At 44.7% G+C, this 25,676-nt stretch overlaps 1 protein-coding gene across 2 annotated transcripts in view; it reads right to left on the reverse strand.

Annotated features, from left to right (window-relative positions):
- MTUS2 (microtubule associated scaffold protein 2) overlaps positions 1–25,676 on the reverse strand; it is a 302,992-nt gene that overhangs the window by 15,684 nt on the left and 261,632 nt on the right. For both annotated transcript variants that reach the window (XM_044982069.1, XM_044982076.1), the window contains exons 8-9: positions 13,197–13,411; positions 4,419–4,524 (exon numbers count right to left, since the gene is read on the reverse strand). In XM_044982069.1, the coding sequence (XP_044838004.1) occupies positions 4,419–4,524; positions 13,197–13,411 (321 nt within the window). The remainder of the gene's footprint in view (positions 1–4,418; positions 4,525–13,196; positions 13,412–25,676) is intronic.

A 25,676-nucleotide genomic window follows, 5' to 3' on the forward strand; every position in this document is an offset into this window, starting at 1 on the left:
CTCCCGGGGCTCCGGGGCGCCTCCCGCACATGACTGCTTGGGGCGGCCAAAAAGGTAGAGCCGCCCCTGTATAGGATGAAGAAACAGGCTGCAGAGGTCAACTAACGTAGACAAGATGGTTCTGAACTATGTTTCTAAAAGGCTGAGCAAAACCTAAGCAATATTACTTAATTCAGGAAGGTAATAGAAAAATCTAGTACGGTGTTACAGGATGGACTAGGCCAAGAGACCCCTTGCTAGAGGCTTCAGTGTCCTGCCACACCCATCCTAGGAAAGGAGCAGTAGAGGACTCCTCCAAGAAGCTGGACTGTCTGCAGGGGAAGAAGCCAATCAGAAAGGCTCCAGGAGGGCCATATAAAAGATGCTCCAGAGCCAGAGCCAGTTCCATGATGGAGCTAGAGCAGTGGCTCTCAATCTTTCCAGACTACTGTACTCCTTTTAAGAGTCTGATTTGTCTTGCCTACCCCCAAGTTTCACCTCACTTAAAAACTACTTGCTTACAAAATCAGACATAAAATACAAAGATGTCACAGCACACTACTGCTGAAAAATTGCTTACTTTCTCCTTTTTACCATATAATTAGGGCTCTGTGTCTGTCACAGAGGTCGCGGAAGTCACGGATTCCATGACTTTCCATGATCTCTGTGACTTCTGCAGGGGCCAGTGTGGCCCCAGGGCCACCCAAACAGCTGGCTTTGGGGCCAGCTGCTCAGGTGGCCCCCAGGACAGCCACACCAGCCACTGCTGGAGCAGCCCCGGGAACAGCCACACCAGCTGCTGCTACTGCAGCCCCCAGCAGCAGTCCTGGAGAGGCCAGAGCAACTCTGGTCCACTGGCCCTAGCAGCGGTCCCCGGGCAGTTGGACAGAGCAGCCATGGTCTGCGGACCCCAGCAGTGGTCCCTGGCTGGCTGGCTGGAGCAGCTGCGGTACACGGTCCCAGACAGCTGGTGTCACTGGTCCTGGGCGCCCTCCCCAGAAGCAGCCATCCCACTCCCCCAGCAGTGGCCCCCCATGGATGCCCCCCAACAGTGCCCCCACACCCTCTCAGCACCCCCCAAGATTTAATCACAGGTATTTTTAGTATAAATCATGGACAGGTCACGGGCCATGAATTTTTGTTTATTGCCCGTGACCTGTCCATGACTAAATCGTAGTCTTACACAGAATTATAAACTACAGCAATTGAAATATAAATATTGTATGTACATCTCAGTGTATAGTATATAGAGCAGTATAAACAAGTCATTGTCTGTATGAAATTTTAGTTTATACTGACTTCGCTAGTGCTTTTTATGTAGCCTGGTGTAAAATAGGCAAATATCTAGATGAGTTGATGTACCCTCTGGAAGACCTCTGGGGTATGCAAACCCCTGATTGAGAACCAGGGAGCTAGAGGAGTGCACATGGTGTTCCTGGCTGACAATAGGGAACTGCAGCACCATGGACAGCTCAGTGCTGGCAGAGACCAGGGGAGCGAGGAAAAGCTCCTGCCTGGCTGCTGGGCCTGAAATTAGATGAGCCCTGAGGTAAGGGTGAAGCTTTGGTGAAGGCTGGAGCCTTAGAGAAATGGCTCAGGGAACTGAATGCAGCATAATTAAAGAGACATGATGGCACGTGGCTGCTATTCTTATGGTCCCTGGGCTGGGACCCAGAGTACTGGGTGGACCAGAGGTCCCCCCTATAGCCACTGGGGAACTGGCCTACAATCGGACAGCAATAAACCCCCAGAAAAGGAACTGAACTACTTAGTAGCCCAGCTGGGGAGCTGGGAACCAGAATAGACTAAGAGGGCAAAACCATTGCCTCCAGGCAGGAAGCCCTGCGGGGTACGGCCCGATACCAGGGCCGGGACTATTTAAGGACAGCAGACACACCCAGTCAGAAGGGGTGCTTGGGAGAGGTGGGGTGCCATGCCATTACATAGTTATTTAAATATTAGGCTTCTGGTGTGTGTGTGTGTGTGTGTGTGTGTGTGTGTGTGTGTGTGTGTGTGTGTGTGTGTGTGTGTGTGTGTGTGTGTGTGTGTAAGAAAGAGCGGTACCCACTGAATATCAATCCACACAAGAAAATTTATGCATTTTGTGTTTTATTCTGAAGTGCCTGTGTTCTGTTTGTCTGATCAGATCACATGGACACACAACAATAAGGCAAAAGATTGAGGGTAAGATTTTCATAAGTGTCTAAGTGACTAAGAAGCATATGTCTATTTTTCAAAAGAGATTTAGGCCCAGATTTTAAAAGGTATTTAGGTGTTGCTCTGCTCAGCACTGCAAGGCCTAAGTGATTTTGGAGCTTAAATCTCATTTTCAAAAGTGAAAGTCAAGGGGACTTAAGTTCCTAAATGCCTCAGTCACTTCTGAAAATGAAACTTAGGTTCCTAAGTCTTGAGGTTTTACAGTGCTGAGCGGAGCAACATCTACATATCTTTAAAATACAGGTCTCAGAAACCAAATTCCTATTGACTTTCAATGAAGTTTAGGCTTCTAAGTGTCTATATCTCTCTTGACAATAGGATGTAGGCTTCTAAGCAATGACATGTTTGAAAATTTTACCCTAAGTTCTGGTTCTCCATTACCTGGGAATATCACCAGTACAGACAGAATTCAGCTCTCAGTTGCACCTATGCAGCTCTCCGTGACTTCTAAGGGAGTCATGCATTTGAATCTCATTTGGCATAAAGCAGACTTCTCATACTGTGCAATCCTGAGTGGTGCAGAGAGCTGTCAGGTGAAGCTATGGGAAGCTGAGTGCCCGGCACCTGGTGGGTTCAGGCCTGAAGTTGTTCTCAGTTTCACAGAATCATAGAATATCAGGATTGGAAGGGACCTCAGGAGGTAATCTAGTCCAATCCCCTGCTCAAAGCAGGACCAATCCCCAACTAAATCATCCCAGCCAGGGCTTTATCAAGCCCAACCTTAAAAACCTCTAAGGAAGTGATTCCACCACCTCCCTAGGTAACCCTAGGTAACCCATTCCAGTGCTTGATCACAGCATGACAGATCCTTCCAATCTAAGCGAAGGATTCCTCCCATGCAGTATTTCTGTCTGAAATGCACTGTAGCACTAACCTCTTCCTTTTTTAGCTCCTTTTATAGGTGTTAATGCTATTCACTGGTGGGCTTATATAGAACACCATTAGCATCAGGGTCTTCATTTTAAATCATGTCACAGCTGCATTTTCCAAAGCAGCCGTTTCCTTCCTTTTGTCTCCACGGTTAATGCTCACCATCCTTCACAGCCTAAGACGATTAGCTAAAACTAACATTTAATTTCATGAAGGGCCTGACCAAGCACGGTCCCGAGTACCTCTCAATTCTCACTAACCCCCAGGGAGTAGAGGGCAGGTATCACCTTGCAGAGTCCAGCTTGACATTCGCACCAACATGGCTAGTTTAAGGCTGTAACCAATTATCCTTTCATTATCCTTTCATTATTATCCTTTCATTATTCAGAGGTCAAAATCATTTGCACACACGGTCGGTATCTATTATATACCACATCAATCAGTATAAAATCCCTGCAACTGGCCAGTAACGTTTAGGCTTATGACATTATTCTCGTTGAAGCCCCTGGTGTAATAGAAAAGCTGGCATGCAACTTTACAAAACGAAGGGGAGGAATCGGTGACTAAACTGGGCTGGATACTATGTGCCTGCTGGGAGCCCCTCTGCAATGACAATGGGTGCGTAATGTCTTGCCTTTTGATAGTGGCTGCTCAGGAAGGGGGATGTGTTGGGGAGCAGCCGTTCTACAATGCTGGTGCCCATAGCAATAGCCCTTAACTTATACCTGGCAAAATCAAACTTCTGCCCATTGAAGCACTGACTCTAAAGTGCAGAGTTATTCCCTGCCCTGTATTTACTAGTGGGTTCAGTCTAATTTTAAATGTCTACAACAATGATGCTTCCATCAAGAGTAGGGTGACCAGATGTCCTGATTTTATAGGGACAGTCCTGATTTTTGGGTCTTTTTCTTATATAGGCTCCTGTTACCCCTCTCCCCCGTCCCTATTTTTCACATTTGCTGTCTGGTCACCCTAATCAAGAGTGACTGCAGTCCTCTTGCGTTCTGGCGGGGATGCCGGGGTATACTGAGCGATCAAAAGGCATGGATTCCACCTTTTCTAGTCAACCCCTATCTTAAGCATTATGCATGTACTGAGGTGCTTTTCTGCTTTTATCCTTGCCAGCCAAGATAGGTTTATACGGTTTCATTGTGGAATATTGTTTTCTCCCTTTATCACCTCCCTACAGTGCAACTACCTAGTGAGAATTCAGTCCAAAGTTAGAGGGTCAGGGTTATCAGCCAACTGCGATTTTATCATCTGATCGGGATTAAGGAGCTTCAGGCCTATCTTACAGCACTCCCAACTTTAGGACTAGGATGGCTCCATATGTATAAGTGTCCCAGGATTACCTTGAACTTTGTTGTCATGCTCATCCTGGAGTACTGCAATGGCAACTGCATGATTGTTTTCCATCTCTAACACTGCAGCTTCGTGAGTGGCTGAAATATCTTCCACCTGTTCAAAAGACAACAAAATGAAGTTATGGACAGAAAAATATTAGTGCTATGGAGCACCAACAGGAGGAACTACCCGAAAACACCAGGGACTTGGAAAATTACAGATGACGCAGATTGAGTACAACAGTTCTTATGTTATCAAGTGTAATGATTAATTGCAGAAAGTGTGTTATGACTCCCCGAGTGAAGGAATGTGGGCACTGCAGCCTGCTTTGCTGCTCTTCCAACTTAATGGTAACAACAGTGGTATTAACAACAGTGGTATTAAAAAAAACCCACAGGCTGAAAACCTTTCATTTGTCAAGGCCATTTATGTGTTCAGAAACTTCAGCAGCCCATAAACTGAAATGTTATTAACAAACCAGACTCTCCCGTATAATCTGATAAACAGACCCAATTCCAATATATCTTGGGTTTATTGCTGTTCATAGTATTCTACTACAACTATTTTTATTTTAAGACCTTGAATTAATCTCAATGGAAGATGCCAAAAAGATTAGCATTTATTTATAGAAAAACAGTGAAAATCATAGCTATCGGCAAATATAGTTTGTTAATTAAACAATAATTATTTAGAGAATCATCATTACAAACTCCTATTCCCAGCTAAAATGCTCATATGCTTATTAATCCAATCCCAGTAAGTCAGTGATACCCTTTGTTAATATATGCACACGCATTTTCAAGTTGGTGCAGAAATAAATCACTGGGATGCCACTGAAATCAGCAAGTTTCCCTTCATCTTCTCTTACTGATCACTGAGAGCCTTCCTGTTGTTTCAGTCAGTGCAGTAACTTACTGATGCAAACAACAATGACAAAAGCTACATGACAATATATGGAACAGGAAACCTTTCCACTGCCTACATGCAGACAACACATCCATTGGTTTTGTGCAAGGAGCATCAATGGATCGTTCCTTCACATCTTTTATTAAGGGCATGTGGATAAGATATAGCCAGATTCCAAATTTTTCTTGTTATGGCCATGAGACCCAGGAGTGAGAATATAGAATTACGTGACTGCAATATTAGGCCAATCCAGTGGCTGAATAGGCAAGGAGGTGACTATATTAAAAAAGTGGTTCAAAAAAGTGCACTTTATTCTTCAGCTCCCATTGGTGGATCACACGCTGGTTTATTTTTGATATGATAAAGACAATAAAGAATAAACATATATAAATAAGACCAATGGGAGTTTTGTCTCAATAAATCACAAAGGATCAAGACCTCCTAATTTAGCTGAGATTCATTCTTAGCACCAGAGATGTGCATCGAGTCAAATATGATGGGATTGTGTCATGTATCTGTTAGCGAAACACAGTGCTCATAAAAAATTCACGTAAAACAGCCTCAACCTTTCGAATATTCATACATACATGTCCGGTGACAAATAATCACCCCCTCATTCTGATAAACTATTGCAAGGATTCTACAACTACATTGTTTCTTGTGACAGCGCTGATCATACAATTAATCTACCACATAAGACTATGGAATCATTTCAATCTCTTTTACTGGTGGTTTCCCCCCACACTTTACATTTTGAGTGCAGTTAGTGTTCTTGAAAGGTGCCAGGTTGGCACCCCTGGAGACTGATGCATGTGGCATCTCTATGGAACAGACACATCACCATCCGTGACAGGATAAGCTTCTCCAAATCGTTCTAACCTGGAGCAGGAGGAACTGCCCCCTCTTTGTTTGTTCAAATCTTAGTCTACAATGGTGCCATGTAGTATCAGTAGTGATGGTGGTTTCTGTTGATTTGGACAACTGTCCTAATGGAAATGGACTAGGACCATCAACTCACATCGTAACAGGCTAATGAAAAACCATCAGATGGCCATGAGTCCTTGCCACTATTGACCCAATGACCTAATGCTGAAAAGATCTGTATCCCATTTCCAATTTCTTATGCCCTCCAGCCTCCATCAGAGTAATCTTCTGATTGCCACATATAAAGGACTATATAAGTCACTTGTTCTTCTGGGCTTTGTGAGGTATAATGATCACATTCCCTAATCAAACATATTCTCTTGTGTCGTTTTGTAATGTGGTGTATCAAACAATTGTATTTTATAGTGAAACAGCTGTTCACTGTGAAGTTGCTTCATGCACACAGCTGTTTTATTTACACTTAATGTTAGATTGGAGAACAAAGACAGAACCACAGAACTAGTATGGATAAGAATAAATGTTTTACTACATTTAATCATTCAAAATATCTAAGTTAGCTCAGACATCTGCTGCCAAATTTCTAATTAAATGAGATAAGATTTACATTTAGAATGAAAAATATACATTTCGCTTGAAATTATACAAACTTGTCTTGATGATAACATGAGAAGAGACAGTGCTATGGTTAAGAATTATTCATAAAACAAACTGCGATTTAGTTGCTAAGATGAGATCTAAAGAGTGAGCGAGTAGAGGGTGGCTTAGTGAGCTGGTACTGGTGTATGAATACCATCAACCCCTTCCCTGGTATGTATATTCTATTTGTTTGTATGTCAGCCTATCACCACCTCTGAAGCACTGCCAGAATTCTTTACCCTGTACTTGCTTAAATCTTTATTCATGCCTTATTTGCTTTCTGTATGAACACCACTCCATTGGAATGACTATGGCTATGGCTACATTAGCACTTCAAAGCGCTGCCGCGGCAGCGCTCCCGCGGCAGCGCTTTGAAGCGCTAAGTGTAGTCAAAGCGCCAGCGCTGGGAGATAGCTCTCCCAGCGCTGTCCGTACTCCACCTTCCTGTGGGGAATAACATACAGTGCTGGGAGCCGCGCTCCCAGCGCTGGGGCTTTGACTACACTGGCGCTTTGTAGCGCCGCAATTTGCAGCGCTGGAGAGGGTGTTTTTTCACACTCTGCTGCAGCGCTGCAAATTTGCAAGTGTAGCCATACCCTATGCTAAATCCCTAATCTTCTGAGATCTAGGGAACAGGAAGCAGAGTTCCTTTCTCCACCAGCTTCACTGGCAGGTTCCCTCTCAATAAAGCCAAAACACTAGTTTTCAAAAATTTCTCCATGGATTTTGCCCAGCCTAACTTTCTGACTCCCATTTTCCTTCTGTCTCCCTTTGTTCTTCCAGTGTAGCCTCCTTTGCCACTTTTCATAGTAGGTAGATTCTTTTGCACATGGAATCAGCTCTACCACTGACTCACTCGTTAATCTTGACAAAGTCACCTAACCTCGTTTTTCTGTCTATAACTACCACCTCCCAAAGGATTATAAGGCGTAAGAACATAAGAATGGCCACGTGGGGCCAGACCAGTGGTTCAGAAGACCTGTCTTCTGACAGTGGCCAATGCCAGATGCTTCAGAGGGAGTGAACAGAAGAGGTCAACTGTCGAGTGATCCATCCCCTGTCATACAGTCCCAGCTTCTAGAGGTCAGAGGCTTAGGGACACCCAGCCCATGGGGTTGCAGCCTTGACTAGGGTTACCATATTTCCTATGCTGAATATGGGACACCTGGTAAAATTACTCGTATTCAGATGAGTTCAATGGCAATCAATCAGAACTATGCAGTACAAACATTCAAATTAATATCAAGTTGACTGAGCCCCTGTTAAAAAGAAATACTGTGTATTCAGATTCTTTTTATTTACCTTCTTATCTTCAAGGCTTTAGGGTTCACACGGGGAGAGGTGACACACATCTCACTCTCAAACCCCTCTCTCACATGGGTGGGGGTGGGTGACCGACCGACCTGACCCTCCCTGCCCTCCTGACCCTCCCTGCTCTCCGCCCTCCATGCCTGGCTGGGCCTCTGGGATGGACTCGCCTCTCCTGGTACCTGGTGCTGCATCTTCCTGAGACAACACGAGGGGGGGCAAGCCGGGTCACATGCCCCCCCTGCCCAGATTTCAGCCAGGGTTCAAACCAGAATGTGGCCAGCAGCAGTCTTTCGGCACTGTGTGGGAGGGAAGGGATGGGAGCTGCTTCCAGATGCGAGCGGGCAGGGGGAGAGGAGGGATGACCTGACCTGTCTCTTTGCAGAACTCATCTCCCCCTCCTCCCCCCAGCTCCCCTGTGACTGGAAGCAGCTTGTCCCTTCCTGCCCGCACAGTGTCAAATGCAGCTAACACCTCCAGGCTGCTGCTGGCCACCGACATAACCCAGCTGCCTCCTGTCCCTTCGCTACAGCGTGGGCATGAAGGGGTTAACTAAGGACGCACTGTGCACCAGGGTCCATGGAACCAGACTGCAGGGGCTTCAGTGAACCCGGCCAGAGAGGTGGCTCAGCAGAGGAGGGTGCCTAGGGGATGGAGCAGCCTTGCTCCTGGGTGGAGAGGAGGTGCAGATGAAGAGGGTACTAAGCCTCTGTCTGGGGTGCTGCTGTGGAGCCTGCAGGGTTGGGGCATGAACAGGCTGGAAATTGCTTCTGCCCCTCCCCCTGCCACTCCAGAGCTTCGCTGAGGGGCGGAGAGGCTTCCCTGTGCCAGCGCTGTGCGGGGCTTAGGCACACGCAGGGCTCGGCTCCTCCTGGCTAGCGCCCCAGGCTGGAAGGTCTTGGGCTTTCCCAGGATGCCGGCCCAGCCAGAGGCAGTGGGGGAAGGAAGGAGCCTGCCGACCAGGCTGTTGGTGAGCTGAGTGCTCTGACCAGAGGCTGGTTCTCCATGCAGCACTGGGAGCGGGATGCATCCCGCCGGGGGGGATACGGAAAAGCAGCTGGGCTGGGGGGTGAAGGAGCAAAGTAGGGAGAGGACAGCGAGAGGGGGAGGACCTAAAGGACCGATGGGTGGGCAGCAGAGGTGACACGCAACCGGCCGCCACCTGGTGCCTGCCCACACTCACCAGCCACCGCAGCGCGCAGCCAGTGCTGTCTGGAAATGGGACGGAGGGTGGGGCCCTGCTAGCCAAGAGCCAGCACCCAGCAGGGGCTGCACTGAAGGACCAGCAGAGGGAGAAGCTGGCCCCGTGCTCTGCAGCTTTGCCCCACCAGCAGCCTTGCACTACCCACCCCAATCGTCAGCCCCTGGATACCCACTTCACCGCTGGTGGGCAAGAGGCTGGCGATCAGGGATCTGGCCAGCAGCAGGACTCGCCAGTACTGACGGAGGGTGCAGGCAGGGGAAAGACAGAAAATATGGGACAATTTGCCCATTTTTAAAGAAAAAGTTGGGATACCTGCAAGAGGGCTTAAATATAGGACTGTCCCCTTAAAAACGGGATGCCTGGTCACCCTAACCATGACCATCTTGGCTAACAGCCATTTATGGACCTATCCTCCATGAAATTAATTCATTCATTTACTAATGAATAAATATTGAGAGGAGGTCCAAACTGGAGAAGTCTAATGAGCTGGAGAGCGCTGTACATGGGTAAAATTGTTAGGAAAATGTTTGAAAACCTGAAACACAACTTTACTTTGATTTTAAAAAAATCTTGATTTAACTTAGTGTTGGACTGCCAGCCCTGAAGACTAATTCATATTTTTGTATGGGACACTGCAACCCTTGAATGAGACAGACGTACTTCCATTGCTTCAGCTGGCAATAATGTGGCGGATTAAACCATAACAGACTGGGAAATGAGCAAGACAAATATACTAAGAATCCAATCCCAGCACAACCTGTCTGACCTGAGTCAGCTTATTTTATAACCAGAGTAACAGCAAAGCACCATCCTGCCTAATATCTCGAAGAGCTGCCCAAGAAATAAATAGAAACACAGCACTGCAAAGAAAACAAAGAACAAAAAACAAAAAAACCCAAAGCTTAAATCCTCAGCAATTGAAAACCTCACCTATGAGTTTCCAAACAATCAGTAATGTCTGATAGCACATAGACTTCACAACAAGACATCTTTAACCAACAAAAATGACTCAACATAAAAGGGGTAAAAACAACAAGAAGTACGGTTTAATATAGATGGTAAAAGATTTAAGAGCGAAGATAAGGAAACTCTCTAGCTTAAAACACAAAGACCCTTTGACTCAAACTTTCACAACTCTTCCCACCACATACTAGGAAATCAATACTCGGACAAAAGCACTGGGTAAAACAGCACACTTGGGGAGGATTTAAGATCAATAACTATAAAAGGATTTAGCAATTCAGAATGGTCAAACTCCAGCGAGAGCACTCTCATCCCCGCCACAAAGGAATCAAACCTTACATAGGAGACTGAAGGAAAACATCCTTGATAAAGACATTAACTAGAATCTGCCGTAAGAGATTAGCGGTTCATTGACTGTAAGGGAAAAAAAACAAACAACATGTGAACAGAAACCTTCAGGCTAGAAATGGAGGAAGATGGATATTTTCTATGTACATTCTCAGACAAAAAGCTTCCTTTTCAGCATTAAGCTACACTGGAAAGCTTGCGGCTAGGCAGTTATCCTGGCTAGAGCTAGTTGGGATTCAGAGCAGGATCTTGCGTCACCCACATCCCAGGGGTGTGCCCTAGCCACTGGGCTATAGGCTATTTTAGGATGGCTGTTCTCTCTTTCTCCATAATTTTGGAAGGTCTCAGTTTCAACCCAATGCTTTGAAATCTTAACAATTTTCACAGGACAGGAAGACTGTTTCCTGCCCAATTCTAATCCTGGCAACTCTAGTGCCAGCCCCTCTGGCTGTGAGTCCTAGCTGCACGTTTTCCACCATTTTCCTCCTCTGTGTACCACCCAGATGACAGGACAGTAGATATCAACATAACCCCATCTCTTCCAGGCCAACACTCTGAGCCTCCATAAGGAACCATTTGATAAAAATAAAATCATCATCGCCCCACTTTGTACTCATACTCTCTTCCCAGGATCTCACAGTGTTTTACAACACACTAGGTACAGTGTATCCTACCCATTTCACAGACTGGTGAACTCAGAGACACTGGATCTCATTCTCATGCCTTGCACCACTATGCAGTCATTTACTGTTGTGCACAGTCAGGGTCATTCTGATTGATTAGTTCTTTAAACCCACCTCACACAATTGCAAACGACTACACAAGGTACAAGGATCAGGGCCAGAAAAGTTAGGTGACTTTACCAAGATCACTCACTGTTTCAGAGGCAAAGCCAAGAACAGAACCCTGGAATTCTGAGTCCTAGGCTTTTGCTCCAAACTTTAAACTATGAGATACATATTAAATAATCAAAGTACGGTACATGCATCCCTATGTGAAATTTCAGCCACGAGACCCTGCAGGCAACAGGACTAGTCTGTTTCTTAGGTTTCAGGGTTAGATTCTACCCAGACATGAAGAAGATATAGAAATTAAAATGAGAAGAGCCTTCCAAGAATAGCGTTTGTTAGGGCAGGTCTACACTACCGCTTAAGTCAATTTAACGTATGTTGTGTAGGGGTGCGAAAAAGCTTTCCCCAGAGAGATGCAAGTTTTGCGCGGTCTATGCCAGCACTGTGTCCGTGGCAGACACTCTCCTGCTTCTGTTTCTTGCTGAGGTGGAGTAATTATGCCGACAGGCAAGCGCTCTCCTGTCGGCATAGTGTGTCTTCACCAGACGTGCTACAGTGGTGCAACTGTGCCGATGTAGCGCTGTAGTGTCAATTTGCCTTTAGTCTTTGGGTAAAGTCTGCCAGGGCTGAAATCTTTTTAACCATGTCAATTGTTAATTGTGTGCAATATGAATAATTAAATCAAAGACAATGGAAGGAGTCATTTCCATAAACCACAGCAGAGTATCCTGCTAGCACGTCCAATTCTACCACGGTCTCAGACGAGTACAGTAGTAGGCCCATATGTGAGTTAAAATGGCCATGCAGTTAACTTATTAAAAAATAAGGCTAAAAATACTATATGCTATGTAATCCCATTTATTTAGGAAAGAAAAGCAGGAGAAATACTTGAGGAACATAGTCAAAGTTATGTGCTCAGTTAGAGGCAATAATGCCTAATGCAGGGGTAGGCAACCTATGGCACGGGTGCCGAAGGCTGCACATGAGCTGATTTTCAGTGGCACTCACACTGCCCGGTCCTGGCCACCGGTCCAGGGAGCTCTGCATTTTAATTTAATTTTAAATGAAGCTTCTTAAACATTTTAAAAACTTTATTTACTTTACATACAACAATAGTTTAGTTATATATTAGAGACATAGAAAGAGACCTTCTAAAAACATTAAAATGTATTACTGGCATGTGAAACCTTTAACTAGAGTGACTAAATGAAGACTTGGCACACCACTTCTGAAAGGTTGCCGACCCCTGGTCTAATGGTTGAACAACAGACGTCAGGAAACCTGGATTTTATCCTGTGTCGTTGACAAAACATGTGCCGTTGGGTAAGTCACTTCACCGCTCTGCCCCACTTTATCTGTAATTTGAAATATAACCAGGCAGGCTTCTGTTTCCCTTATTTGCATTGAGAAGTATCTTACTTAACATGTAGATTCATTCAAATCAATGGGGTATGGTACTGCTCACTGTGAGTAAGGGTGGTGGATGGGGCCCAATATTTATATTTGGTACCGCTCAAGTGAGTTATTTGTAAAGCACTTTAGGATGTGTGAATGAAAGGCATTGTACAGTCAGAAGTATGTGCTTTTCTTTAGACTAGGAAGGGTAAGAAAATTGGATCTTCTACTAGTTAATCAGCTTGTTACAATGTCTTCATACTGGAGAAGGTCACAACATTCAGCTGGACAGTAACCTGCACTGTAATTGCATTTTTCTATCCCCCCAACATGAATAACTTATGGCTGACCTGTTCCTGGTGCTGACACTTGATCCTCACAAGTTGAAGTCTGTGTTCCTCTTGCAAGAGGTCCATTTTGCCCCTGTACTGTAACTGCAACCTCTCTTCAAGGGCACGCAGCTCTTCTTGCTGTTGCCAATGCAGCTTCCTAACCTCCTCCTCAAATCTTCTCTCCAGTTCCTCCTTCTCTTTTTGTAATTTCTCACATCTTGCTGTGTTGAGGGCTGTGGAGAGAAGAAAGCACAATTGGTAAAGTCTGAGATCGTAATCTTTATGGGGCAGGGACCATCTTTTTGGTCTGTATTTGTACTGGTCCCAGCACAGTCGACTCCTGGTCCATGACTGGAGCTCCTGGGCACCACCACAGTACTATTTGTATTAAACAAATAATAACAAAGATACAGAAATGATTACCACAGACACGCACACACAAACACTTCAACTCACAATACAGATTTAACAAAGCATTATGCGTTGCCTTAGGGAAGGCAATTCTATTGCTGTCATAGGTGTTACTCTGGATCTAGAATATGAGTCTAGCTTTCTGATGTCATAATTTGTATTTCTGTTTTCTGATTGCAATTTTATGCTTTGTCTAACAATAATTAATAGGAAAGAAGTGGATTTCCACTGCTCTCTGTTGAAACACAGTTAAAAATCATTCTATCTACATAAAAAAATTGGAGCCTGGAAAGAAAGTAAACTGGTTCAGCAACAAATCACATATAAAAAGAAGATCTTGAAGAAATAAATGCCCATTTTTTAAAGTTGTTTTTGTATTAAGTGGTTTGTGTGTTTCATGGACCTAGAGAATATAAATGTAAGAGCAACATTTAAGGCAACAAGTGATGGTGGGATTTACACTCTGATGATTCATCGTTATTATTATTCCTCTGAGTTGGTGGGCCATATCAGAACTGGTGTAACTGGGTGCAACTCCAACAGAAGTGCTGGTGAAGTCAATGAAGTTTAACCTGCTTCCACCAGGCCTGAATTTGGCTGTAGGAGCATACACGTAGAGCTCTCAGTATGTCAGTGGTGTGGATGGTTCTTTGTTTTCTTCATCCATCTGCACCACTGGAGAGTTTCAAAATCCATGTCTGGGTTCAAGCTGAGTGAAGTTGGATAGAACCCACGGAGAGAGCAAGCTTGCTAACTTTTTTGAAATCTCTCAAGTAGGGGAAGATTGAAATCAACAGGAAATTTAAAGTTAGAAAAAAATTAGTGAAGCAAGGAAACGTGTTTTGAACTGTATTATGGCATTCCTCTGAGATCTTCCACCCATAGGCATAGCTTGTTTGGAAGAAGCAGCAGCTTCTGATGAGACTGGCTGCACCAATTTAGTTACCCATCCTACCTTCCCATTTCAAATCTCGAGATTGCTGACCAAAATAATGGCATAAATTAGAATGGTGGATGCTGTTGCAATTCTCTGTGAACAAGGCTCATATTGTTTCATAAACACACTTGCTCTATAATTTCCATGTCACATTCACTCAGCTTACTTGCCAAAACCAGTGGTTACTACTTTTATCACTGTTCATGCTCTTTTCTCCTTTTTGCTATGTCATCAGTCTGAGCTCATTCTTCATGCAGAAGCTGCCATGGTAGCACTAGTTTGTCAAATAAGGTACATCTACACTGTGCACTACTTTCAGCGGCCTGTAGAGTACATACAGTACAAACACGGCTATAAACAGCACTGTAGATTGTGAGACACGGCTTAGGTGAGTAGAATAAAGATGTGCCTGAACCCTGTGGGTGTGTACCTGGGTACATATCCTACACGGCTCTCTACTCACCCAAGCTGTGCCTCCCCATCTACATTGCTGGAGCCTTTCCCTACCGCAGGGAGATGCCAGAACCTTTCCCCGCTGCCTTCCCCCTGCCAGAGCCTTTCACTTTCAGTGTGGACAAAGCCTTCTTTTCACTGAGGCGCGTAGCTACCCATATCCTACACGACACCACATGTGGTGTCCAGTACAGACGTAGCCTTAGTTACAGCAATGGTGTCAGATATTTTTTATTTTTAAAGAGACACTTTAAAATGGATTAGGGCAAAGATTAATAAACAATAAACACAGTCTCATTTGAGGTTTGGATAAAGTAAGACCTAACCAGGATCTTTTCCAAACTCCCCAACCAAACAATGTTTGAGGTTTGAAAAATGTCAATTAGCCTGGTTTGAATCCCCCCCACCCTTTTCCATGAACCTTTGCAGCTCTTGGTCTGGCTGGGACCATAAGCATAAGTACTGAAACATCAGGATAAAGGGCTTTTAATGTGGGATTTCCAGTCCATCTGGAAGCAGAAAGTACTAATAATCTCAAGAGACAGACTATATCCAATGTATTCAGCCCAATATTGAAGACTCCACCAAGAGGCATGTGTTTAGTTTATGTATTCTAGAAATCCCCTCATCATTCATAGAGTCATAGAAATGTAGAGCTGGACAGGACTGTGAGAAGTCATCAATCCAGCCCCTTGCAATGAGGCACAACCAAGTAAACCTAGACCATCCCTGACAAGTTTGTGTCTAACCTGCTCTTAAAATCCTGCAATGATGAGGATTCCACAAACTCCCCTCATTCCTACCTGCAGAAGAACCATGGGAAGGGGAAAGTGATCCAGGGAAATGTGTGTGTTTGTACTTCCTGAATTCCTGAGGCCTAGTCTTGCTGGTGGGATGGCAATTGCAGAGAGGCCTGGAGGCATGGCCCTACCAGGTATAATTCAGCTCCCGGTGAAGTCCCTGGGAATCTTCCTACTGACTTCAGTAGGGCCCAAAGGCATTGATGTTCTAAGATTCATGGATCTTGAAGCAGCTACACAGGTGATCTGCCCCTCTGCACTACTCTTTGGACTCTCCTCTTCCACAGCACCATGGCTGATCAGGAGCCAGGCTGCCATGCTTGCCACCTACCTCTGAGCCCTGGGACCCCTTTGGAGGGTGCTGACAGCATGGAATGGAACTTGTGGAAGTTAATGAGCTGGAGAGTCTTGCCCGCATGCTCGGGGTTCAGCTGATCGCCATATTTGGGGCCGGGAAGGAATTTTCCTCCAGGGTAGATTGGCAGTGGCCCTGGAGGTTTTTCGCCTTCCTCCGCAGCATGGGGCAGGGGTCGCTTGCTGGAGGATTATCTGCTACTTGAAGTCTTTAAATCAGGATTTGGGACTTCAACAGCTGAGTCAAGGGAGAGAATTATTTCAGGAGTGGGTGGGTCAGCCTTTGTGGCCTGCATTTTGCGGGAGGTCAGACTAGATGATCATAATGGTCCCTTCTGATCTTAAGTTCTATGATTCTATGATTCTATACAAAAGCTTTATATTGGAATTATAATGAAACCTGTCCTTCTGCAATCTCTTTAATGAAATTGCACAACACACAGGCCTAGGCAACGAAATACACTTTTTGAACTAGAAGAAAGGAACTCTCAAACACAAACCATAAACCAACACAATAAAAAAGGTAACAAAATCCCTCAAATACAAAGCAATTGTAGAGGTCTGAATAGAAATCCCACTAATTTTGCTAATGGGTGATGTATGCCATGCTTATCTTAAACACAAAAAAGAAGCTTACAAGTAGGGGATGACTGGACAAATGACCAGGGAGGAGTATAAAAATATTGCTCAGGAATGCAGGAGTGAAATCAGGAAGGCCAAATCACACTTGGAGTTGCAGCTAGCAAGAGATGTTAAGAGTAACAAGAAGGGTTTCATCAGGTATGTTAGCAACAAGAATAAAGTCAAGGAAAGTGTGGGCCCCTTACTGAATGAGGGAGGCAACCTAGTGACAGAGGATGTGGAAAAAGCTAATGTACTCAATGCTTTTTTTGCCTCTGTCTTCACGAACAAGGTCAGCTCCCAGACTACTGCACTGGGCAGCACAGCATGGGGAGGAGGTGACCAGCCCTCCGTGGAGAAAGAAGTGGTTCAGGACTATTTAGAAAAGCTGGACAAGCACAAGTCCATGGGGCCGGATGCACTGCATCCAAGAGTGCTAAAGGAGTTGGCGGATATGATTGCAGAGCCATTGGCCGTTATCTTTGAAGACTCATGGCGATTAGGGGAGGTCCCGGATGACTGGGAAAAGACTAATGTAGTGTCCATCTTTAAAAAAGGGATGAAGGAGGATCCGGGGAACTACAGGCCAGTCAGCCTCACCTCAGTCCCTGGAAAAATCATGGAGCAGGTCCTCAAGGAATCAATTCTGAAGCACTTAGAGGAGAGGAAAGTGATCAGGAGCAGTCAGCATGGATTCACCAAGGGCAAGTCATGCCTGACTAACCTAATTGCCTTCTATGAGGAGACAACTGGCCCTGTGGATGAGGGGAAAGCAGTGGGCGTGTTATTCCTTGACTTTAGCTAAGCTTTTGATATGGTCTCCCACAGTATTCTTGCCGGCAAGTTAAAGAAGTATGGGCTGGATGAATAGACTATAAGGTGGACAGAAAGCTGGCTAGATCGTCAGGCTCAACGGGTAGTGATCAATGGCTCCATGTCTAGTTGGCAGCCAGTTTCAAGCAGAGTGCCCGAAGGGTCAGCCTGGGGCTGGTTTTGTTCAATATTTTCATTAATGATCTGGAGGATGGCGTGGACTGCATTCTCAGCAAGTTTGCAGATGACACTAAACTGGGAGGAGTGGTAGATAACACTGGAGGGCAAGGATAGGATACAGAGGGACCTAGACAAATTAGAGGATTGGGCCAAAAGAAATCTGCTGAGGTTCAACAAGGACAAGTGCAGAGTCCTGCACTTGGGACGGAAGAATCCCATGCACTGCTACAGACTAGGGACCAAACGGCTAGGCGGCAGTTCTGCAGAAAAGGACCTAGGGGTTACAGTGGACAAGAAGCTGGATATGAGTCGGCAGTGTGCCCTTGTTGCCAAGAAGGCTAACGGCGTTTTGGGCTGTATAAGTAGGGGCACTGCCAGCAGATCAAGGGACGTGATCATTCCCCTCTATTCGACATTGGTGAGGCCTCATCTGGAGTACTGTGTCCAGTTTTGGGCCCCAAACTACAAGAAGGATGTGGAAAAATTGGAAAGAGTCCAGCAGAGGGCAACAAAAATGATTAGGGGGCTGGAGCACATGACTTATGAGGAGAAGCTGTGGGAACTGGGATTGTTTAGTCTGCAGAAGAGAAGAATGAGGGGGGATTTGATAGCTGCTTTCAACTACCTGAAAGGGAGTTCCAAAGAGGATGGATCTAGACTGTTCTCAGTGGTAGCAGATGACAGAACAAGAGTAATGGTCTCAAGTTGCAGTGGGGGAGGTTTAGGTTGGATATTAGGAAAAACGTTTTCACCAGGAGGGTGGTGAAACACTGGAATGGGTTACCGAGGGAGGTAGTGGAATCTCCTTCCTTAGAGGTTTTTAAGGTCAGGCTTGACAAAGCCCTGGCTGGGATGATTTAGTTGGGGATTGGTGCTGCTTTGAGCAGGGGGTTGGACTATATGACATCCTGAGGTCCCTTCCAACCCTGATATTCTATGATTCTATGGATCACTTGATGATTACCTGTTCTGTTCATTCCCTCTAGGGCACCTGGCATTGGCCACTGTTGGAAGTCAGCGTACTGGGCTAGATGGACCTTTGGTCTGACCCAGTATGGCCGTTCTTATGATAATGGATCTTGCTATCAGCTAGTGAGTCACTGGTATTGTTACACTGAGCTTTTGCTTTTCTTAACATAAAGAAATTGCAACACAAATGCAGTAGCAATGTGAAATAAATGCCTGAAACCCCAGAGCTTCACTGTCACGGTGACAGATGGCAAATTAAAAAATATAATGTTCCTCAGATGGAGCAAGTCAGTGGTGGTATAGTGATTTACACAAGCTGAGAATGTGACCTTTTAGATTAGATATCTACAGATATAGATTAGGTGAGGTAGGCAGACAGATTAAATACAACAGGTAACATGAGAATTTTAATTTATGAGCTCTATTCTGCCCTTTAAAAGATCCACACTCCATAACTTTAAAATATTGTTGGATCTTTGTGTGAAGTAGGAGCAATAGAACTGAGATCAAAATTATGCTCTTTGATTTTTCTGGATCTCTTCTTGAGCATATAGCATTATCAGATCAAAACCCCTTTTAAATAAGGTCCTTATTTAGCATGTGTTACCCTACATATGGCCCCACATTTCTGCATTTTCCTTGTTGTCACATCTTGGCTTTTCAGGCAATGAAAAAGGATTCCTAGTTAACATTAAGTGGAAATAATTTGGACCAGCATTATTGGAAGTTCACCAGGGACTGATCTGACACTTATTACACCTCTACCCCGATATAACGCAACCCGATATAACACGAATTCAGATATAACCCAGTAAAGCAACACTCCAGGCAGGTGGGGCTGCACGCTCCGGCGGATCAAAGCAAGTTCAATATAACGCGGTTTCACCTATAACGCGGTAAGATTTTTTTTTGGCTCCCGAGGACAGTGTTATATCAGGGTAGAGGTGTATTTAAAAAGAACCATCTGTGATTTGGTTAGAGCTTGGGGCATATTATGAAGAAGAAAGTGCAGAGGACACAAGGAGTCCTCCTCTTCATTCTCTTGTGCCTCTCTGTAGGCTCCAGACACAATCCTACTGTCCAGATACAAAACTACTGCAGAATACAGGCACTTCTCTCCACTACTACTCCTGCAGGTGCTAACTAACCTAGAGAGGTAGCTCCAGGGCCAACGAGAAGGGGAGGGAGCCAATACAAATTACCGGGGCCCGGAGGTCTGGAAGGGGGCCCGGGGCCTGGCTTCGTCGGCCTTGTTTAGCCAGTCCGCTCTTGCTGGGGAGCCCGAAAAAATGTTTTCACCGGGGCCCGAACCCACTCTTGGCGGCCCTGGGTAGCTCAGAGGGTAGGGTGGGGCCATCTCTCTTATTTAATTTGCACTGGTTACCAGAGCTTTCTGGGCATGGAGAGGAGCATCCACGTGGCACCCACTGAAGGGGTGGCAGAGCTGCTGCTGTATCATGTGCTCCCTGGGAGTCTCCAGGAAGAATTCTGTCTGAGAATTATTCCCAGGGGCTCCTGGTGCAGCCTGGGTCCTGGCATGAAACTCACAATGGGGCCCTACGTATATTTAATGAGAAGAAGATAATAATAACCAGTGATTTATGGCCAGAATGGCCTTGCTCATGGGTTGGTCTGTTAAGCCATATTTAACAGTCAGTTCTTCACTATGAAAATGAATGCCCTAGCCCCCACTTTTGGAAACAGACATGGGCTTCATTTTATAGTAAAAAGCTTCAGAAGAGAGTCCAAAGCACAACGCATATGGTTCAACGGCACAAGGCCAATGTCAGGATGAAGTCTGTGTTTATTGGTAACAAACAGCCAGTCCATATGTGCCCAAACTAATGCAAAAATTCAGAAACTTAGTAGCTCCTGGAAATTGCAACAGTCACTAACATGGTAACAAAACAAAATCTACATCTCATCAAGAGGATTTCAGGTTGGATTTTTCCCCTGTGGATATTTCACTTGTACTTTCCAGGCTGGAAGGGACTTTGATATGAAATGACATTTACTAGGATGACAACCTGCTCCAAGTTAAATCACAGAGTTGACATCACTGCTCCACAGCTTTCCTAGCACCAAGCTGATGTTATTTCCCTTGGTGAATGACCTATAGACTATTGTGTGCAACAGACAATCAAAATGTATTTCAGGCCCAGTTCACAATGCAAGGAAAAGCTAAATGTCACCAATGGAATGTCACTCCTGCGCCTCTCGCATAAAACTTAACTGAGTAATGTATTTTTATATTCAGCCTTTATGTTCAAGGGGACTGTGAAACTGAGGGCTGATGCCAGTGTAACCACTCATATAGTTGACCTGGTTGCAGTTCTGTTGTAGCTGGGTTGGTTGGGAGATATGGTGTTTTTATCACCCAAATACTCCGAGAGAATCTGCTTCAATATGAAAAAAAAAAAACCCAAACCCAAAAATCTCTGATCGCACACCCCTAGTTATCACCTACGACATCACACTGGAACCCTTATAGGGTATCATTAAACAATTACAATCTATACTCGATGGGGACCCCGTCCTGAAAGAAGTTTTTCCGAACCCTCTTCTTTTGGCCTTTAAACAATACCCTCAACCTCTCCAAGCTCATCATCAGAAGCAAGCTCCTCATAGGCCAACTCAAAGCAGCACCAGCCCCTGACAGAACAACAGATGCAAAACCTGCAGTCATATCCCCACTGTTATGATGATCAACCCCCACCCCCCACCCAACACACCTTTCAAGATCCATGGGTTGGGTTGCCAGCCCTCCAGGATTGTCCTGGAGTCTCCAGTCTTTAATTAAAGATTATATCATGTGATGAAACTCCATGATTATGTGCAACCAAAATTGGCAACCCTATCCATGCAGATGTCTATCACAATATGCGGTATGTCTTATCCAGTGAATTAAATAAATAAAAACTATGTGGGTGAAACCAGACAATCACTACGTTCTCACATGAAGTCACAAAGGAAAATGATAAAAGACAAAAACACCCTATTATCCAAGGGCAAACAGTTTTCACAAAACTATCACTCTATATCTGACCTCTCAGTTCCCATCCTCAAAGGAAACGTGTGCAACACTTCAAAAGAAGAGCCTGGGAGTTTAAATTCATAACTTTGCTAGACACTAAAAATCCTGTTTTTAAAAAAGACCCTGGATTTATGGCTTATTACAACAATCTGTAACCCACTAACCCCCCACAATTTTTTGTCATATGATTGCAATGATGCTAACTGGCCATTTCACCTTCAATGGTCTCTTACAATATCTGTTAACTATTTATGCTAAACAATCTGTTTCACCTTGTGTTTAGCTGTGAGTTCTGAGTACCTTTTCCAGACCTGAAGAAGAGCTCTGGCTAGCTGCTCGAAAGCTTGTCTCTCTCACCAACAGAAGCTGGGCCAATAAAAGATATATTATTATCTCACCCACCTTGTCTCCCTCACAGTTTGTCTGTTTCTGATCAGAGGACTGTCTCTACAATCATTGTTTAGAGATTATGATCCACATATCTTTATATTACATATGGGCTCTCTTTTCCTTAACCTTATTTCTGACTTAGTGTTGTAGATAAACAGAAAAATCCTGCAGGCCTTATTTCTCAGACTTTGATGGGATTTTTGTGAATAAGGATTGCAAGATTTGTCCCATAGACATCTGTAGCGGTATTAGTACAAGTGTTTTTAAACACCTGTAAATTCGGATGATCTGGATACATCTATTTCAGGATGTATTTCCTGTTTAACTAAATATCTAGCTATTTACATGTCCCTCTCTCTATAATACTTTATTTGTTGCAAACTAATGGATTATTTTGATCATTTTTAAACCAGATCCAACACGGTTTGGAATGGCCTTATCTCCCATTGATCTGAAGGGGAACTGAGGGTATTCAACATCTTCCAGGATAAGGCCTTTTTTCAGCTTCAATGGCTTCTCAGGAACGACTGAAAGTGCATATGTTTAACACTTATGAGAATCGGCTTCTAGTTCTGGCACCGACTGTGTGTAATGTGTTAAGAGCACTCGCATTTCTGGCATAATGTGTGGGCAGATCTTGCTTTTATAAGGTAACACAAATTCCTCAGTGTTTATAGCACTGGGTATCCATGCATCCCCCATGAGTACCAGGACTGGAAATGTACTTTCCTATTTCACTCTAATGGCAGATTTAAGAGTCTTATAACTGCTGATACTTTAGCAGTAAGGGTTACATTTGCCAAATAAGGTTTCTTTGAAACCAAGATGTTAAATGCTCTGAAATTAGGATTAAGTTTTGTTATTTTACTCCGTTGATTATACAAGGCCTATCACCAACTCCCACTGAAGAAAATGGCAGCTGTGTCACTCAGACCCTCACATGATCGAGCCCTATAGCAGTAAACTTGAGCTACAACATAAGCTATAACATGAGACATAAAATGTTTTTACTCCAGAAAATGATCCCAATCAAACCTGTCTAGTCTGGGCTTGGTACATTGGTTTATTCAGATGTTTATATGTTTGAAAGCCTTAAATTATTATTATTTTTATGGGAATTCATGAACTGCTGACAAATGTACAAACTGATTAACCAGCCTGTACTTCATTATTTTTAAGTGACTGGGAGATATTCCTTTTTATTCAGACAGAACGCTTTGTATTCAGAATATCCAAGAGTTAGGTATGCATTGTATGTTTTCCCCAAATCCCTGCCATGGAGCTTTTACCTACCATTCTAGCCATTCCCGGCTCTACAGTTTTCGCCGCCCCAAGCAGCGTGCCAAATTGCCGCCCTGGGCGGCGGGGGCAGTCCGTGTGCCCTTAGGGCGGCAGGTGCATTTCCACGGTGGCGGCAATTCGGCGGCACCTTCTATGTTTAGCTGAAGCCGCCCCAGACAGCTAAACATAGAAGCTATTGCTGCCGAATTGCCGCCGCCGCGGAAATGTGCCTGCAACCCTAAGGGCACATGGACCGCCCCCCCCCCCGCCTGCAGCAGCAATTCGGCGTGCTGCTTGGGGGCAAAACAAGGGGGACTGCCGCCCCTTGCAGAATGCCGCCCCAAGCACCAGCTTGGAATGCTGGTGCCTGGAGCCGGCCCTGATTCTAGCCTATGATGGGCTATAGCCTATGATGATTCATTCCTTTGTTTGCTTAAATGTTGGCAATAAAAAAAACAGACAAATATGAGATCAAAATAACCTTTTGTGACACAGAAATGCCCAGGCCTGCCCAGGTGGGCATATTACACCTGCGTCCGACTAGCTTCTCTTCTCAATATTTCACTGAAGAGAGTTGTGTGCAGTCTCTGCTGAAAGCTAAGAACTCACTAATTGTCATGGTTATTGCACAATGTTTCTGTGGGAAAGAGTTTAAGAGATAAGAAAAATGTAGGATAGTAGGTTTCAAAACTGGTGAAGTGAAACTTGTCACTGGAGGTAAAGCAGGTCTCTGAACTGACTCAATCAACACTGAGAACAATCAGCATCCTCGATTCAGCCCAGCCCTGTGTTCACAGTCTGGGGAAGATGCAGACATCAGTGTTTACAAAGACAAAAGAACCCAGAGAAAAGTCTTTGAATAGGGGACCCCTTTGGGCTAAGAGACAATAGTCTGTAATTGTTATAAGAGCATGAGAAAGGGCACAAGGTGTTATCCATTATGGGGAAGACACTGCCAGTTGGGGCGTCTCATGAAAGGTGGATCTCAGCATTCTGGACTGGGCAAGCACTACAGGGACTGACCATTGGGTCAAGAAAGTAACTAGTGAATAAGTATAGGCTACAGATTGAATTGGATGTTTTTCTTTTACCTGTAACCTTATTGTTTCAAAATCCTTGTACTTGCTTTCGTTTGAATCTTTACTCAAGCTCTGTTAAATACACTTCAATTTGGTTTTACTATAGATACTTCAAAGTGCTTGGTGCTAAGCCCATATGTAATATAAAGATGTGCTGAACAGTGGTGAAGCCAGTAAATTGGATTGCACTCCTTCCACAGAGGCAGCGGAATGGTCACACTGCATGTGTCCAGAAGACAAGGGACTGGGCACTTGAGTGTAACAAAGTGGGGTGTGTAGCTAACCTGCAGAGGGAAAAAGTGGGGCTTGTGAAGCCCAGAATGGCATATTTGTGCTGCCAGCAGCTAGTAGCTGGGGAGAATTTCCCCAGTTGGCATAGACAAGGCTCCCTCCCGCTGCAAGCAGGTGATAGTGATTCACCCCAAATACCTTGGTTAACCCTGCAAAGTGTCACACCTTTCCTTCCTGCTCCCCGAGTTACACATGCCGAGATAAGGAGTTTATGCATTTCTTCTTCATTAAGATATATGCAGCTCCTGTTTTGCATCACTACTATTAACAACAACAACAACAACTGAAAGATTGTGCTAAAGTGAAGAGAGATCATAAATTTTTGCACTCACCATTCCCCTGGCCCACGGATTTAAAACACAAATTCTTTTCTTTTATTGAAGAAAAGGCTAAAAATAAGTTGTGTAGAACAGATTTTTAATGAAGAAAAAATATTAAATAAGTCAGGTTATTGTAAAACATGTCTTCCTTAAAAACCTATTAAAAAGCAGAAAAGTTCATATTTCATATGGATGAATATATACCAAAACGTGCCCTGCTGATCAGTTCTTTTAATACTCTGCCCTCGTGAAATACCTGCACATGTTCGCCCTTCAATCCATGTCTTGAAAGTATCCTACCAAGATTTCCTTCCTCCTGACTTTTTACGGGTATTTTTAATAAAAACTAAAAATCCACAGTTCAGAACTCTGTTGTACTGCCTCAGGCCTCCTCAACACCCAACTGCTCAGCCCGCCGCCGCTCTGGGGTTCCAGCTGCTGGCCCCTTGCCAGCTGGGGTCCCCACCACAGCCCCACTCACCTTGCTTCCGGTTGGAGTTCCAGCACAGGCCCCCTGCCAGACAGGGTCCAGGCTTCCAGCCCTGCTCAGCCCTACCAACCGCCA

The sequence above is a fragment of the Mauremys mutica genome, chromosome 1, assembly GCF_020497125.1.
Source record: "Mauremys mutica isolate MM-2020 ecotype Southern chromosome 1, ASM2049712v1, whole genome shotgun sequence".
In the NCBI taxonomy this organism is placed as follows: domain Eukaryota; kingdom Metazoa; phylum Chordata; order Testudines; family Geoemydidae; genus Mauremys; species Mauremys mutica.